General features: G+C 58.1%; 1 protein-coding gene across 17 annotated transcripts in view; it reads left to right on the top strand.

Annotated features, from left to right (window-relative positions):
• MYO18A (myosin XVIIIA) overlaps positions 1-15,703 on the top strand; it is a 95,474-nt gene that overhangs the window by 47,561 nt on the left and 32,210 nt on the right. For 12 of the 17 annotated variants that reach the window (XM_059908153.1, XM_059908151.1, XM_059908150.1 and 9 more), the window contains 18 exons: positions 530-565; positions 2,720-2,807; positions 3,009-3,115; positions 3,230-3,406; positions 3,769-3,982; positions 4,253-4,395; positions 4,995-5,095; positions 5,954-6,017; positions 6,231-6,375; positions 6,724-6,744; positions 8,630-8,806; positions 9,026-9,116; positions 9,375-9,567; positions 10,411-10,497; positions 12,927-13,068; positions 13,230-13,389; positions 13,602-13,788; positions 14,111-14,354. In XM_059908153.1, coding sequence (XP_059764136.1) covers positions 530-565; positions 2,720-2,807; positions 3,009-3,115; positions 3,230-3,406; positions 3,769-3,982; positions 4,253-4,395; positions 4,995-5,095; positions 5,954-6,017; positions 6,231-6,375; positions 6,724-6,744; positions 8,630-8,806; positions 9,026-9,116; positions 9,375-9,567; positions 10,411-10,497; positions 12,927-13,068; positions 13,230-13,389; positions 13,602-13,788; positions 14,111-14,354 — 2,377 coding nt within the window. The remainder of the gene's footprint in view (positions 1-529; positions 566-2,719; positions 2,808-3,008; positions 3,116-3,229; positions 3,407-3,768; positions 3,983-4,252; positions 4,396-4,994; positions 5,096-5,953; positions 6,018-6,230; positions 6,376-6,723; positions 6,745-8,629; positions 8,807-9,025; positions 9,117-9,374; positions 9,568-10,410; positions 10,498-12,926; positions 13,069-13,229; positions 13,390-13,601; positions 13,789-14,110; positions 14,355-15,703) is intronic. The other 5 variants (XM_059908155.1, XM_059908154.1, XM_059908143.1 and 2 more) reach the window with 2 other exon arrangements.

Genomic DNA, 15,703 nt, shown 5'->3' with positions numbered 1-15,703 from the left:
GAAGGGCTGCCCTTGGCCTGGGGAGTGGCACCCTTGGGTGTGTGTCTGGAGGCCAGGGGCAGCCTATACTGGGGTCTGGTGGCTACAGGGGAGCTAGGCTGGGAAATGCCCTGGAGATAAGGCCAGAGGCTCCCAGGGGTCCCAGGGCCTGGGTGCGGTGAGGTGGTCTGGCCTGGCAACACAGAAGAGGAGGCTAATTCAGAATAGACTGGATGGCCAGCCCAGGAGGGACTGTAGCCTGAGGCAGAGAGGCTCGCTCCTGCCGCAGGGAATGACTTATCAGAGCATCTCCTCTGAGGAGTCTGATGGTACCAAGTGTTTCTTCACCAAGCAGGGCCTCTCCTTCCTGGTCTGGCCTCTCCTTGACTAGGTACAATGTACCTGCCAGGCCAGCCCTCCCACCGTCCACCTCCTGGTGCTAAGCCCCTCTCCCCTCCACTTGGCGTGGGGTGCTTGCTGAAGGGGACACGCCAACGGTCTGCTTGTCTTCACCCCTCTTCTCTCTCTCTTCTTTGCTTGCTGCTGGTAGCTGGACCCTGAGGCCGCCTCTCCTGCCCACAGCCAGGTAGGGTACTCCTGCCCCCCTCAGGAGCCCTCCGCTTCCTCTGGTGACCGCCCGCCACCCCCGGCCTGTACCTGGGCTGGCGTCTGTGCCCAGGCCTTGTGCTGGAGTGTAAGGCCTCTTTCCCCTTCTGGCTCCCACCTCACGTGGTATCTGGGGGGACCCCCGGGGGAGGCAGTGCCGGGAGCTGGACATGGAGCAGCTCTGTGTCAGGCCCTGGAGGAGTGCCTAGACTGAGGGTCGCCACTCAGTTTGGCCTCTGTGGCATATGGTTCTTAGCCACGGAAGCCCAAGGACCTGGCCAGAGTTTTGGTTTCTAGGTGTTTCAATTCTGCTCTCGCTGGGTAGAGAAAGCTGGAAAGGCTGAACCCCACCAACGCCACCCCACCCCCTCCCCACTCAGAAGCCTGAAGATGCGCATCCTCTGTCTCCCCCTGCTGGCCAATGTGGGAACCTGTCTTCAGATTAACTCTAAAGGAGCTAGCTGGAGGCCATGGTCCTTTGATGTCACCTATTCATCAGTCTCCAAACCCTGGACCCATACAACATGCCCATTCAAGACAAAGGTTTCACCTGTCTCATGATTTGAAAAAAAAAAAAGTAATTTTGTATTATAAAGTTAATTTTTTCAAATATAAAGAACTAGCCTTTTTTGGATGTCTTAAACGTTGACAGCCCCATAAACATTGACAGCCCCATAGTGATCCTTAAAACGTTGACAGCCCCATAGTGATCCTCCTATTTGAGGGGTAATTTCACTGGCCCATGATATGCAAAGTCTGGAGACTGCTGTATAAACCAGCCTTCTGACTCTATAGCCCAGAAGGGCTGTCAGCGAGGGAGAGGGAGTTATCTGAAGCCAGAATCCAAGCTGGGAGTAGAACCCAGATCTTTTTCTTTCAGCTCCAAGAAATGTAACAAATAACGTATTTGTTATTATTGTTTCTTGTCCTTTCCAATCCCTCACACAGGGGGTCAGTATCACAGAGCAGTGTTTACGCCTTGGCCCCAGGTCAGTTTCATGAGGGTGGGGGACCCTAGGAGACTAACTGTACCTCGCAGCTGGGGATCCCCAGAGAGTTGGGGGATAGGGCTAGCTTGGGGGCTGCTCATGTGGGGAGTGACCATCCACCCACCAAAGGTCACTGGATCACCCTGCTGCCCCACTGCCCCCATGACAAAAGGAGCCTGATGGGCCATGGGGGCCAGGCCCCGCTCCTGTTTGCCCAGCTCCCCCAGGCACCATTGCTGACCAGCTCAGGTCTCTTAGGGGTGCCAAGTTTGGCAGCCCTACACCCTGACATTGCCCGTGAATGCTCCTTCCTGATCAGTGACCACCTGGGCTTCCGGGGGCTCCCAGCCCCTTTATACCCATTCCCATGCCCATCCATGTGGCATGCAAGTCTCTTCCTGTATTTGACAGAGCACTGCTACCCCTGCCCCTGCCTCATGTCCCTGGCCATGCTGCTTCATGCCCCTGTATGGCCTTAGCACGTCCCCATGGGTCTGTGCTCCTTCTGAGGAGGCATGGAGGGGGAGCAGGGAGGCTAGCACGTGCATCTGGGCACTGCCCCTGCCCAGGAGAGCATCCTCTGGAGGGAAGACCAGGGTCAAGGCTAGGACTCACCCATCATTTTGCACTGAAGTCCTTGGAAGACGTTCTCAGATCTTGAGGAAATGCCCTTTCCCAGCTTAGTGAAGGAGGGCCTATTAGGTGGATGAGTGGAGAAGCCAGGCCTGTAAGGTCACAGCAGCTGTGGCCCAGGGTGAGGGCTGGAGGCTCAGGATACCGATCTTACAGTCTTCGCAGGGAGGGAGCAAGAGGGTGGCTGGTGATTTGCTCTCCTGGGATCTGCTCTCTCCTAGGCACATACTCCATGTGTCCCTGTCTTTCCAGACCCTCAGGGCTCTCAGGGTCCCTAGCTCTGTGTCCTTGTCCTCAGGGCTCCTCAGGACCACCGCCACCAGCTCCTGGCTTCCCCACCTTCTTCCTTTGATATCTCTGATGTCTCCCGTTCTGTGTCTGCCGCCCACCTGTCCCCCTCGCCCAGTGGCTCATCCGGAAGCCCTTCCCCTCACATGTCTCCTCTCTCCTGCTGTCCTTGTCTGCTTTCCAGAACAGGGTCTGACTCTTTATTCTTCCCCTCCCTCTGATAGGTGAAGACAGAAGAGCAGATCGCAGCTGAGGAAGCCTGGTATGAGACAGAGAAGGTGTGGCTGGTCCATAAGGATGGCTTCTCACTGGGTGAGTCTGGGGAGACCCAGAGCCTGGGCCTCTCTGGTTTCACGGCTGGGTGGTGGGTGGGCCTTTGGGTCTGGAGAGGCCTGAGTGGTGAGCAAGGAGAGGCTGGTGATACAGTGGGGAGAAGGCAGGACCATGAAGGGCCCAAAGAGGGCTGCCACGGCTTCCTGGGCCCATGTCTGTCTGTCTGTCCCTGCTCTGCAGCCACTCAGCTCAAATCCGAGGAGCTCAGCTTGCCCGAGGGGAAGGTGCGCGTGAAGCTAGACCATGATGGAGCCATCCTGGATGTGGACGAGGATGATGTGGAGAAGGTTTGCAGGAGGCTGGTGGAGGGCACAGGAGGTGGGCCAGGCTGGGCAGGCTGTCCGCTGGCAGAGCAGACTGGATCTGTTCCTCAGTGCCCGCCCGCCTGTCCTGTCACACAGGCTAATGCTCCCTCCTGCGACCGTCTGGAGGATCTGGCCTCGCTGGTGTACCTCAATGAGTCCAGCGTCCTGCACACGCTGCGCCAGCGCTATGGTGCCAGCCTGCTGCACACGTACGCCGGCCCCAGCCTGCTGGTCCTCAGCCCCCGGGGGGCCCCCGCTGTGTACTCGGAGAAGGTGCAGCCCCCCTCAGCTACCATGTGGCCCCACAGACCGCCCCCTCTATCCCCTACCCCCTGCCCAGCTTCCCCGACTCTACCCCTTCCCCTTGGCATCCCACGGGGCTCCTGTCCACTCCCACAGTGGCCTTGGGAAGAGGAGTCATTTCAAGGGGTGGGGACAGAAGGCCCTCCCACGACCTCTCACAGAGCCCAGCACTTGGCTCGCATCTGCATTTCCATGCATGACCTTAGCCTCAGAACCTTCTGGCTCCCCTGGAGTGAAAAACCCAGAAAGATATGGGCCTTGGGGGTGAGGGCTGTCTGTGTGGAGCCAGCTAAGAGCGCCTATCCCTTCCTTCCGTCCCTCTTGCGCCCAAGGTGATGCACATGTTCAAGGGGTGTCGGCGGGAGGACATGGCCCCCCACATCTATGCCGTGGCCCAGACCGCATACAGGGCGATGCTGATGAGCCGTCAGGACCAGTCCATCATCCTCCTGGGCAGTAGTGGCAGTGGCAAGACCACCAGCTGCCAGCATCTGGTGCAATATTTGGCCACCATCGCAGGCACCAGCGGGAATAAGGTGTTTTCTGGTGAGGCAGGGGCAACTGGGGAAACAGAATGGGCTGGAGAGGGTTGTGGGGATGGAGGCCCCGCCGAGGTGCCAGCTCTCCTTCTCCCTGGCCCCTCCGTGTCCACAAAACCCCTCGATCCTCAGCAGCCTGGTCTAAGTAACTGAGCCTTCGGGTGCTGGAGGAGCAGCCATGGGCTGGGCCTCCCGTTCTCCCTGGGCCTCTGGAGCCTGTGGCTGGGGGCAAGCTGCCCGTGGCTTTCCTGATGGGTCCTGGGCCTGTCTTCTGCAGTGGACAAGTGGCAGGCTCTGTACACCCTCCTGGAAGCCTTTGGGAACAGCCCCACCATCATGAACAGCAACGCCACCCGCTTCTCCCAGATCCTCTCCCTGGACTTTGACCAAGCCGGCCAGGTGGCCTCAGCCTCCGTTCAGGTGAGGGGACACTCAGGGTAGTAAGAGATTGGCTGCCTGATTTCATGCCCTAGAAATCAGACTCTCTCCTGCACCTGATTTTCCTGGGATTCTTCCCTAACGAAATGGACCCTGGGCCCGGCAGGGCTGGCCTACTTTGCCCTGAGCCTCCACATTCTGCCCCCCGTGCCTCCTGCCCTGTATGGGGCACGGCTCAGCTTCCTGCCCATCTTGGGGTTGCCCACACCCTAGTTGGGGCCCTGGCCCCTGCTCAGGGGTTTCTCTCAGGCTGATTCACCCAGGCAGGGCTGGCCTGTCAGTAAAGTAAGGCCCAGCCAAGGCTGATTCCCTTCCATGCTAATGAAGTATCTCACCACAAAGTGTCCAGCTCCCCAAGAAGACTGTGCCTGGAGGCTGGGCAGGGTGGCAGGGCCTGTGTTCTTCCCTGGCTCTGGTGTCTGCCCCAGGTTTGACTATGAGGTGATCTGGCTGCTGGTTGAGCACCTGGAAAATCAGATGCAGCCACTCGCTCCCATGGGCTTGGTTCTTTCTGGTGTGGGTGGGAGAAGCTTGACCTGGCACTGCCTCCTTGCCTACATACCCTCTATGCTGTGCCACAGACGATGCTTCTGGAGAAGCTGCGTGTGGCACGACGCCCAGCCGGTGAGGCCACATTCAATATCTTCTACTACCTGCTGGCCTGTGGGGATGGCACCCTCAGGTGAGATGGGACAGAGGGAACAAGGAGGGTGCTCTGGGCTCCCACCCACTGACAGCTCCTGGGCTTTGCCACTTGATTGCATCCCGTGCCGGTTTATTTCATGCCTGCCATGTGTTAGGCTCTGAGCTAGGCCCTGGGGATGGCGAGCTGAATGAGCCATAGGCCCTGCCCGGCGGGAGCTCCCTGGCCCCGGGCATGGGGGACCTGGCTATATGTGAGGGGCACCATTGACCCTTCAGCGTTCCCAGGGCCTAGCTAGGATCTGTGCTCCTGGGAAGCCAGATCTGGAGAGGAAAGCACACCGAGATGCAGGTGGTCAGAGGCTTGCCCACAGTTACACAGCTAGTATGGGGCTAGGCAGGTGTTGAGTCCACACAGGGGCCAAAAGCCCAAGCCTTTTCCCGTGCCCTCCATGCTGGCCTCCCTGCATCCACGTTGGCTCCTCCGCCAGGCTCTTCCCTTTAGACCTTCGGGCTTGCTGACTGTGTCCACTGAGAAGAGGATAAATGATAAGGCTGAGCAAGCAGCCCAGGGCACTATTGTCTTGAGCTCTCCTTGTCACTGAGGGCACGGTCTCAGTCCTGGCTGGACTCACCCTTCAGGCAGGTTCCCTGCTCCCTTCCAGGGGTCTGTCTGGACACTCTCACCAGGGCCTGTCTGTGACCTGTCCTAGGGAGGCCAGTGCTCTGGCCTGGTGTCCAGGCCAATTAGGAAAGGCCACAGCAGCTGGCCTGACAGGAGGGCATGATGGGCAGACAGAACTGAGTCTGGAAGCGGAGTCTCTGTCTCCAGCCTGGCAGGGAGATGGACTTGGCGTGGGGACCAAGCACTGTGCTGATGCCTCGTTTGTACCCCTAGGACAGAGCTCCACTTGAACCACTTGGCAGAGAACAATGTGTTTGGGATTGTACCACTGGCCAAGGTGAGGGGCCTATGGGGACGGGTTGGCAGCCCTGGGCCTTGGGGTCGGAGAAGCTTGGAATGGCCTGGAGTGCCTCATGGGAATAGCAGGGGCCCAGCCCAGGCTGGGCGGCTCTACTCTAGCTTGGCCGCCCTGATGGTCCAGCAGCATGGGGGATACCAGAGGGACAGCCCCTCTGAGATCCGGTGCCAGTGTGCCCATCTGTCGCTGCAGCCTGAGGAGAAGCAGAAGGCGGCTCAGCAGTTCAGCAAGCTCCAGACGGCCATGAAGGTGCTGGGCATCTCCCCCGACGAACAGAAAGCCTGCTGGCTCATCCTGGCTGCCATCTACCACCTGGGGGCTGCAGGCGCCACCAAAGGTAACCTGCATTGGATCCCAACAGCCTAGCTGGTCACCTGGGAGAGCTTGTGGGGGCCCAGTTTGTCCACTCCCAGTTTGTCCTGGCCCAGCACAGACTCACCTGTTATCACACACCCCTCTTTGGCTTGTGCCTCTTCCCCGTCCCCTTCATCAGAGCAGAAGTCTCCAAACACCCGGAGAAGCGTCTCTGCCAAGGATGGCCAGAGGCCTGGACTGAGGTGGCAGTGACCGGGAGCACTGTGAAGGGCCGGGGGCTTGGGGGTTTGGAGGCTGAGGGGAGAGAGAAGGGCACTAACTCAGAGCAGTCCCCCTGGAATAACTCTCCTTCTTGTTCCCTTCCTGACAGAGGCCCCCGAGGAGCAAGCGGGTAACTGACCTTGACCCCATCCTGGGGTGTAGGGGCCACCTTGCCCCATCTTGGTGCTTGCCCTGGGCTCTCTCTGGGGGCTGGGCTTGTTCTATCATAGCAGAGGACACTGGCCTGGGAGAAGCCCCAGGGTGGAGGGTGGAGAGGGTGCTTACTGGCAGTGGGGCTTCTCAGAGTCCCAGGAATAGCTGCTTCTACCTGTTTTGTATTCAGATCCTGGAATCTCTCAGGATGCCCTCCGTGGGGCTTATGTGGGGAAGAGTGTGTTGCTTCCTGGGGCTTCCCAAGGCCAGTTTCCCCTCAATCTTCCCTTCTCTCCACTGGTTTGGTAGTAGGTGCCTCTTCCTCTTGCATGTCAGGGTAGAGGCCACTAGGGGGCAGCAGGCACCGTGGTATTGAATGAGCTGCAGCTTCAGCATCAGTGCTTGGGGTCTTGTGAAGGGCTGGAGCTTGGTCTGGCTTGGAAGAGCTCCTTTGCCTTCCTCTGGGATTACATTGATGGTCAGGTGCTCTGAGCTCCTCTTCACCCCTTTCTCCTCCGGTTTAGGGAAAGGGATGCTGCTTCTGAACAGCACCTTGGGCATTGGCTTCATCTTCCTCTGGGATGTGAAGGGCCCCAGGCTGTCAGCAGGAGTGAGGAAGCGCTGGTGGGTGGGAGGGTGGGTGGGTGCATGGAGGAACATGAGTCTGAGTGTTAGGTTCCTTATGATCCCAGCAGGTTACATCCCTGCCAAAGAGGAAGCAGGCTCTGAGTTAAAGAAGTTGTCTCCACACTTGTAGGTGGGCAGGTGGGTGGCTGTGTGGCTGTGTCTTGAGGAAGTTCTTTCACTCCAAGGAGGTAACAGTGCAGGTTTCCTGTAACCCTTCTCAGCGCTGACTGCAGGTGCAGAGCTCTGAGTGTGTCAGTACATGGACCTTGTTGAGCAGTGTCTGTTACCTCCTCAGAGCTTCCAGTATTTTCTAGGGGTGGTGGTGTGTGCACATGTGTGTGTGATAGAAAGTCTTTGCAGGTCTCTTTCCTTGTGTGTCAGTGTGATCACATCCATAAACATACTCCTTTGAGGCTGTGAGTGTGCGTGTGTGTGTGTGTGTGTGTGTGTTTGTGTTTCTGAGTCTGAATGGGGTTGTGTTTTCTCTCCTGCTCATCTTCCCAAAGCCCCCCCCCACCCCGGGCCCTTCCACTGGGCCTGGCAGGCTCAGCTGATGACTGTTTGCTAACATGCTGTTTTTCTTTGCATGCTGCATGCTGGTCCTTTGCCTTACAGAAGCTGCCGAAGGTAAAACCTTGTTTCTTGTTAGCTTTCCCTAATTGCCGCGATTAGACACGTGTCGGCTGAGGCGCGTCTGCCCGCGTGGGCTGTTCCCTCTCCCCTGCAGTTTTTTCTCGCCTCTCCACTGTTGGGCCACAGTGGATGTTTGCGGTCTCCCCTGGCGGACGCATTAGGGAGGGTCCTAATGCGTCCAAGGAAGGGGGAGACACCAGTGCTCTCCTGATACTCCCCACCAGGCACAGGCAGTACTTGTGTTCATCCTAGGTGGGCTGGCTCATGCTCTGTCCTTCCCCACGTTGGCACCTGGAGCCAAGCCCTCTAAAGGGGTTTTTGCAGCTGATTGGGAGCCCTCTGGTGGCCGCAGTGTGGAGTTACCTCCTCTTTTAAGACCTGCTCATTCTCTCCAACCCCAAGGGACACAGGAAGCGCTGGCAGCTGCTGGCTCTCCCTGTTTTGCCTGAAGCCCTGCTGGTGTCATCAGGGCTCGTTTATTTCCCTCTGGAAGATGCCTGCTCCCTAGTGCTATGGGAGCAAGGGAGCTGAAGGGCACAGTGGTTAGCAAACAGTCTAGGGAGGAAGACTCACGATGTCAGATCCTTTTTTCTACGCCATAGCTGGGCGCAGGCAGTTTGCCCGCCACGAGTGGGCCCAGAAGGCTGCGTACCTGCTGGGCTGCAACCTGGAAGAGCTGTCCTCGGCCATCTTCAAGCACCAGCACCAGGGCGGCACCCTGCAGCGCTCCACCTCCTTCCGCCAGGGCCCCGAGGAGAGCAGCCTGGGGGACGGCACAGGTACCTGAGCCCCTTGGCTGCTGGATGTGATTGGAGGCCTCTTCCTGGGCTCGTTGCCATCTTCTGGGGTGGGCAAACTCCTGGAGTGAATAGATGCTCCCATTAGGGGGAGAGGCCCAGCCCCAGGGCTCCATGCTGCCTTGGCCTGGGTGGGTAGGGAGCACACCCAGGTGGGGAGTCCCAGGGACCTGGAGATAGAACTGACCCTCCTGCCCACAGGCCCCAAACTGAGTGCACTGGAGTGCTTGGAGGGCATGGCGTCCGGCCTCTACAGCGAGCTCTTCACGCTTCTCATCTCCCTGGTGAACAGGTGAGTGCCAGGCAGGGCCTAGGAGCTCTCATCTTGCTGCCTTGACAAAGGTGGGGTTGATGCCTTTGTGCTTGTGTGATTGCTGAGGCAGAGCCATCCTCCACCAGCAGAGGGCTCGCTGTCCCTGCAGGCAGGAGAGGCAAGTCCTCCCCACGGGTCCTGGGCACCTGGGTGGGGATGGGGATGGGGGCGGGGTGAGCTACCTGGGCACCGGGGGCACTGCCCTGGGCAGCTCTGACCCAGGCTCTCCCTGTGAAGGGCTCTCAAGTCCAGCCAGCACTCGCTCTGCTCTATGATGATTGTGGACACTCCCGGCTTCCAGAACCCTGAGCAGGGTGGGTCGGCCCGCGGGGCCTCCTTTGAGGAGCTGTGCCACAACTACGCCCAGGACCGGCTGCAGAGGCTGTTCCATGAGCGCACCTTTGTGCAGGAGTTGGAAAGATACAAGGAGGTAGCACTTGACCTTGCCCCTGCCGCCTAACACCCCGAGGCTCACCTTCTGGCCTTGGCACCCTCAGTGGCGGGGGAGGCATCTGTGGATGCAGCAAGGTACCCCCTTCCCTGCTGGCTGCTCCCTTCCCAGCCCTTTACCCTCTGACATTTATGTCCCCCTGTGGTCTCTGGAGCAGGACGCTTTTCCTGCCCAGGCTACATTCTTTCTTTATGGAGAGTTTGCTCTCCAAGAAGCCGAAGATGCATTCAGGGTCCCTGGGAGCCCCTCTTTGCCCGCCTTCAAGGCACCCACCTAGGCCCTGTGAACTGCCACCGTGCAGTTCCTGCCTTCACGTGTGTCGGGCCTGGCCTTCCCTGTCTCCTGAGCTGTTGGGATGGTGACTGATTATTTAGCCCCCCTGCCCCCATAAAAGGATGTCCCAGATGGATCTGGAAATCCTACCTCATGTGGAGGTGAGTTGAACGAGCTGGGGAGAATATTTATCTTGGGTGAGAGAAGATTCAGGAGGAAAATGACAGTTGTCTTCAAGTATTTCAAGGATCAGTGTGTGAAATTGAGAGTGGGCTTACTCCACGTAGCCTAAACAGCAGGTGGGAGTAACAGGAGTGTGTATGTGACTTTAGCTCACTGTAAAAGGAGGTTAGGAGAAGGTTAGCTGTCCAAAGACGCAATGCGGTGCCTTGAGAGGTGGTGAGCATCTGTCAGTCGGGCTGTTGGAGGGGAGCTCCTGCTCGGACGGGACATTGGACTTGCTGACCCCAGCGTCCCCACCTGGCCTGCTCATAGGGCTGCACCCCACACACGGCCCTGTGCTCACTACCTCCCCACCTTCCCTCCTAGGAGAACATCGAGCTGGCGTTTGACGACTTGGAGCCAGCCACGGATGACTCTGTGGCCGCCGTGGACCAGGCCTCCCATCAGTCCCTGGTAGGAATTCCAGGGAGGGCCTGGGCTGGCCTTTTCTTGCCCTTCCCATTCCTCTCCCTTGGTAGAGCCCTCCCCATATGAGCTGCTGCTGGGTGGGGGCACCATGGGCTGGGGGGCCCAGCAGTCAGGCCCAGACACCAAGCGCTTTCGAGCTGTGCACCCTTTCCCTCAGCTGTCAGCCAGTCTGGCCAGGAAGGTGGCACTTCCTTCTGCCCTGGTGCAGTGGGGAGCACCACCCATGGGTGTCTGAGCTCAGGGCCTGTCCAAGCCGTGCCTCCAGTGTGTCTGCCAGGAGCCCTGTTACCACCTCCTCAGTGGTGAGGGCCTGGCTGGACCCAGGGGACATAGTCATCCCCTCCTATTGTCCCCAAGTAGAGGACCGGTGCAGCCTAGCAGAGCAGGGCGAGGAGGTGGCATTCACCCAAACACAGAAACAGTACCCAGATATAAAATGCCCACTGAGGGGCTGTGTGGGTGTGAGTCCTCGCCCCTCAACGTGGGGATGGGCTTTGTCACCCTTTGGGCAAGCGTCTTGGGCACTTTGCTGCCTGGGGGACTGGCTGCCTGATGAGCACTTGGCATTTGGCGATTGTCTTCAATTAGGGAAGTTGCATAAGGCGCTTTATTGGAGAATTGGCATTTTTGCCAGGTTGCTGATCTCCCTCCTCTGCTTTGAGTCCCACCTCTCTCTCTCCCTCCTCCCTGCGGGAAGGCCCTGGCCCAGGGGGTGGGGCCCCGGGAGAGCGAGTGTCCCCCTGGGACAAGTGCTAAAAGTGCCCAAGTCCCACATCTCCCCAGGGAAGCTGGCTTTTCTTCCTGACACCTAGGCCCCTGCCAAGGCCTCCCTCGAGAGCCTTTGCCATTCCCAGGAGGTGTAGGAAAGTTGACCCGGCTGGCTTAGGAACAGCGGTTGGTCAGATAGTGTGTTTGGATGGGGCTTGGCCATCCCTTCCCTCCTTTGCTCTCCCCTTTCTGAGGGGCCTCAGCATCGGGCAGCTGCACCTCTGGGCATGGGGACCCCTCAGTGCCCAGCCTGCCACTCACCATCCAGTGGCTTCTTCTATTTTTTTTTTTTTAATTTATTTTATTTATTTATTTTTGGCCGTGTTGGGTCTTCACTGCTGCGCGTGGACTTTCTCTAGTTGTGGCGAGCGGGGTCTACTCTTTGTTGAGGAGCACGGGCTTCTCCATGTGGTGGCTTCTCTTGTTGCGGAGCTCAGGTTCTAGGCACACGGGCTTCAGTAGCTGTGGCTCGTGGGCTCTAGAGCGCAGGCTCAGTAGTTGTGGCACACGGGCTTAGATGCTCCACAGCATGTGGGATCTTCCCAGACCAGGGCTTGAACCGGTGTCCCCTGCATTGGCAGGCGGATTCTTAACCACTGCACCACCAGGGAAGTTCTCCAGTGGCTTCTTGCTCATTCCTGCCATACAGCTCCAGCTGCTCGGGGGCCTTAGTTGCCCATCGGTCCTTGGCCACCTTCTGTGTCCTCCTGGTCAGCACACAGACTCCCTTGGGCAGCTTGGGTCAAAGAGGGAAAAGGGCACTTCTCTTACTTCACTTGTCCCCAGTCCCTAGAGGCCAGGCCAGAGTCCTCCTTGCCCAAGGAAGACCTGGGAATTCCATAGAAAAGGCACCTTCACACCTAGTTGTTTGGCTTGCATGGGGAATTAGAAATCAGAATTCAGTATTTCCACCTTCTCTTGAAAAACTGGAGGATTTACCAACACTAGGCCAACGTTCTTCCAGGACGGCAGTTGGCTGCTGCTGAGTGGTGGCTGTTCCCTTTAGATGGGGACACCTGCTCTCCAGTCACCCCAGCTCTGCCCATTTTGGCTGCCACAGCCATTAAGTCAACTGTCTTAGGCTTTTGGCACTTGAGTTTATGACCCTGTAGTGACCCCACCTGCAGTGCTCCGAGCCCTCTCTGGGTTCTCCCCTCTCTGTGTTCTCCCCTCTCGGGGCGGGGAACCGGGGTTAATCACAGCTCTCTCTTATTGACAGCTTCCTTTGGGCCATGCCCTGTGCTCAGGGCCTTAAAGACCTTATCTCCTTTAATCTGCATGGGAGGTGATGCCCAGAGAGTGAGGGCAACGTGGGGCTCACCCAAGCCCCCCTGCTCTCCAAGGGGTTGAGGATGGAGGAGAGGCTCTGGATGTGAGCTTGCGTTAGTAAGAAGCCTTCAGTCTTTGGGGACTTAGGACACAGGTCCTAGGAATCATATTGTGCCGTGGGCTTCTCTCTCTGATCTCTTTTTGGCCCCTCTTTCTCCTTGCTGGCCACCTGCTCCACAGAATGTCAGCCATGAGTGGCAGGAGCTGTAATGTGTGTATCTGTGTAGCATGTTTATAGTGTGCGGTTGGGACCACAGGTCCTAGCCCCCTTCACACAGCTCCACGTGACACTGCGGGATTTCTTTCCTTCTGCATAGGTCCGCTCGCTGGCCCGCACCGATGAGGCGAAGGGCCTGCTATGGTTGTTGGAAGAGGAGGTGCTGGTGCCAGGGGCCACTGAGGACGCCCTCCTGGAGCGCCTTTTCTCCTACTATGGCCCACAGGAAGGTGACCGAAAAGGTAGGTGGCACCCCTGGAGGGCAGCTCCTCTGCTTCCTCTCCTGAGAACCCATTTATGTATATATGGGTCCAGTTGGCACTGCCTGGGGGGCTCACTGAGTCCATGGGCTTTTGGGGGACCTGTGCCCTGATGACCTGAACCTTGCTTGCCCCGCCCTCAGGCCAAAGCCCCCTCCTGCGCAGCAGCAAACCGCACCATTTTCTCCTGGGCCACAGCCATGGCACCAACTGGGTGGAGTACAACACGGCCGGCTGGCTGAGCTACACCAAGCAGAACCCGGCCACCCAGAACGCCCCCCGGCTCCTGCAGGACTCCCAGAAGTAAGAACACCACTCCGTCCACCCACCCCGGTTTTCTCTTCTTGCTGTTTGAGGGTTTCTCTGTAGTGTCTCTGTCGGGTGGGGGACGTGCAGCCCCAGCCCAGATAACCCAGGCCCCTGGCCACGGTGACCTAGGAGCTGGGAAAAGGAACGGCCTCTACTGCTGCCTGAATGTGACTTCTTTCCCTCCTTTTCCTCCCCTCCTCTGGCAGAAAAATCATCAGCAACCTGTTTCTGGGCCGGGCGGGCAGCGCCACGGTGCTCTCAGGCTCCATTGCTGGCCTGGAGGGCGGCTCGCAGTTGGCGCTGCGCCGGGCCACCAGCATGCGGAAGACCTTCACCACAGGGATGGCGGCTGTCAAGAAGAAGTCCCTGTGCATCCAGATTAAGCTGCAGGTGGTGAGTGTGCCAGTGCAGGCCCTGGGGCACTTCCCGACCGCTGGCAGGTGGCCGGGGCCTTCTGGGCACACTCAGGTCACCAGTGCCCACTCAGCATCCCACTCACCTTGATTGCTGCTGGTGGGGTCCTCATGCAGTGCTACCCTCTGTGAGTGGCCACCCAGGCCTAGTACGGGAAGGGTTGTCCAGGCTTAGCACGTCCTGCCCAGCCAGGGGTGGGACACCTGCCATCCTGCACAGAGTGGAGATGCTGGCGCCAGTCCCTGGTCTCTTGGCTCGGGCTGTCAGAGCCCACTGAAGGCTGTCCCTTCCCCTTTGGCAGGACGCCCTCATTGACACCATCAAGAAGTCAAAGCTGCATTTCGTGCATTGCTTCCTGCCTGTGGCAGAGGGCTGGGCCGGGGAGCCCCGTTCCGCCCACTCCCGCAGAGTCAGCTGCAGCAGTGAGCTGGACCTGCCCCCCGGAGACCACTGCGAGGCCGGGCTCCTGCAGCTGGATGCGCCCCTGCTCCGCGCCCAGCTTCGAGGCTCCCGCCTGCTTGATGCCATGCGCATGTACCGCCAAGGTGGGGCCCCTTCCCTCTCAACTCCTACCTCTCCCTCCTAGAGCTGCCCCTGCCCCTCCCCACCTCCCTAACAGGGCCTGTGGGGCTAGAGGGGTGCTGCTTCCCCCCATCTCTGACTGGCCCTAGATCTCTCTTCTCTGCTGCTGCCTCCTCTGGGGGTCTCTCCTTGCATCTCTCCAGCCCAGTCTGTTCCTTTCTCTTTTTCTTGCCAGCCTGCTGACCATCCTCTCCCTTCCACATTCCAGCCCTCTTCATCCCCTCCCCTCCCCAGCCCACATGCCCTGTTCCCACAGCTCCCTCCTTCCGCCTTCCCTGGTTTGGACGGGTCAGCTCTGCCCACAGCAGCAGACTCAGTGTCCTCGTGGAGCAACTGCCTCTAAGAGTGGGCCAGCCCCCCAATGAGAAATGAAGTACTAAATCTTTCTGAAGAACTTAAAATTCCCAAGAAAGTTCAGACAGACCCTTTTTATGGACCCACCTGGACGAGGGGCCAGACAGGACGATAACAATAGTAGTTAACATCCTTAGAGCATTTACGGTATACCAGACACTATTCTAAACTCGTCCCACACAGTAACTCATTTAATCCTCCCAACAACTTCATGAAATGTAGGTACTAGTATCATCCCCAGATGAGGTGACTGAGGCTCAGAGAGGTTAAGTAGCTTGCCCAAGGTCACAAAGCTCATGAGTGACAGAGCAGGATTTGACCTAAACAGACTAGTTTCTTTCTTTCTTTTTTTTTGTTAAGATTTATTTATTTATATTTGGTTGCGCTGGGTCTCTGTTACTGTGCTGGCTTTCTCTAGTGCAGCAAGTGGGGGCTACTCATTGCGGTGGTTTCTCTGGTTGCGGAGCACGGGCTCTAGGCACGTGGGCTTCAGTAGTTGTGGAATGCGGGCTCAGTAGTTGTGGCACACGGGCTTAGTTGCTTCACGGCATGTGGGATTTTCCCAGACCAGGGCTCAAACCCGTGTCCCCTGCACAGGCAGGCGGATTCTTAACCACTGCGCCACCAGGGAAGTCCCCAGACCAGTTTCTGAGTAGGGTTTCGTTTGCCTGAAAAGTTATGAATTGCCAGGTTTCCGCCCTTTTCTCCCTTAGCTAGAAGAGCATGCAGGCTCCCACCGACCCACAGCCAGGTCCCCTTGAGGCATTCCACAGGGGCACCATCACTTTTCCTTAGCAGCCAAAGCCAGGAAGTGGGCCTGCTCTAAATAAATCATCGATCTGTCCCCACGTCTTGATAAGGAGTTGCTGTTTATTATTTCAAAACCAGATTGTTACTGCTCTGAACCAAAATCAATGTGCTTACTCAGACAAGCAGATCGATGAGGCCAGCAGCAGAC

The sequence above is a fragment of the Balaenoptera ricei genome, chromosome 20 (genome assembly GCF_028023285.1).
Source record: "Balaenoptera ricei isolate mBalRic1 chromosome 20, mBalRic1.hap2, whole genome shotgun sequence".
NCBI classification, from domain to species: Eukaryota; Metazoa; Chordata; class Mammalia; order Artiodactyla; family Balaenopteridae; genus Balaenoptera; species Balaenoptera ricei.
This window is presented reverse-complemented; position numbering and strand designations above follow the sequence as displayed.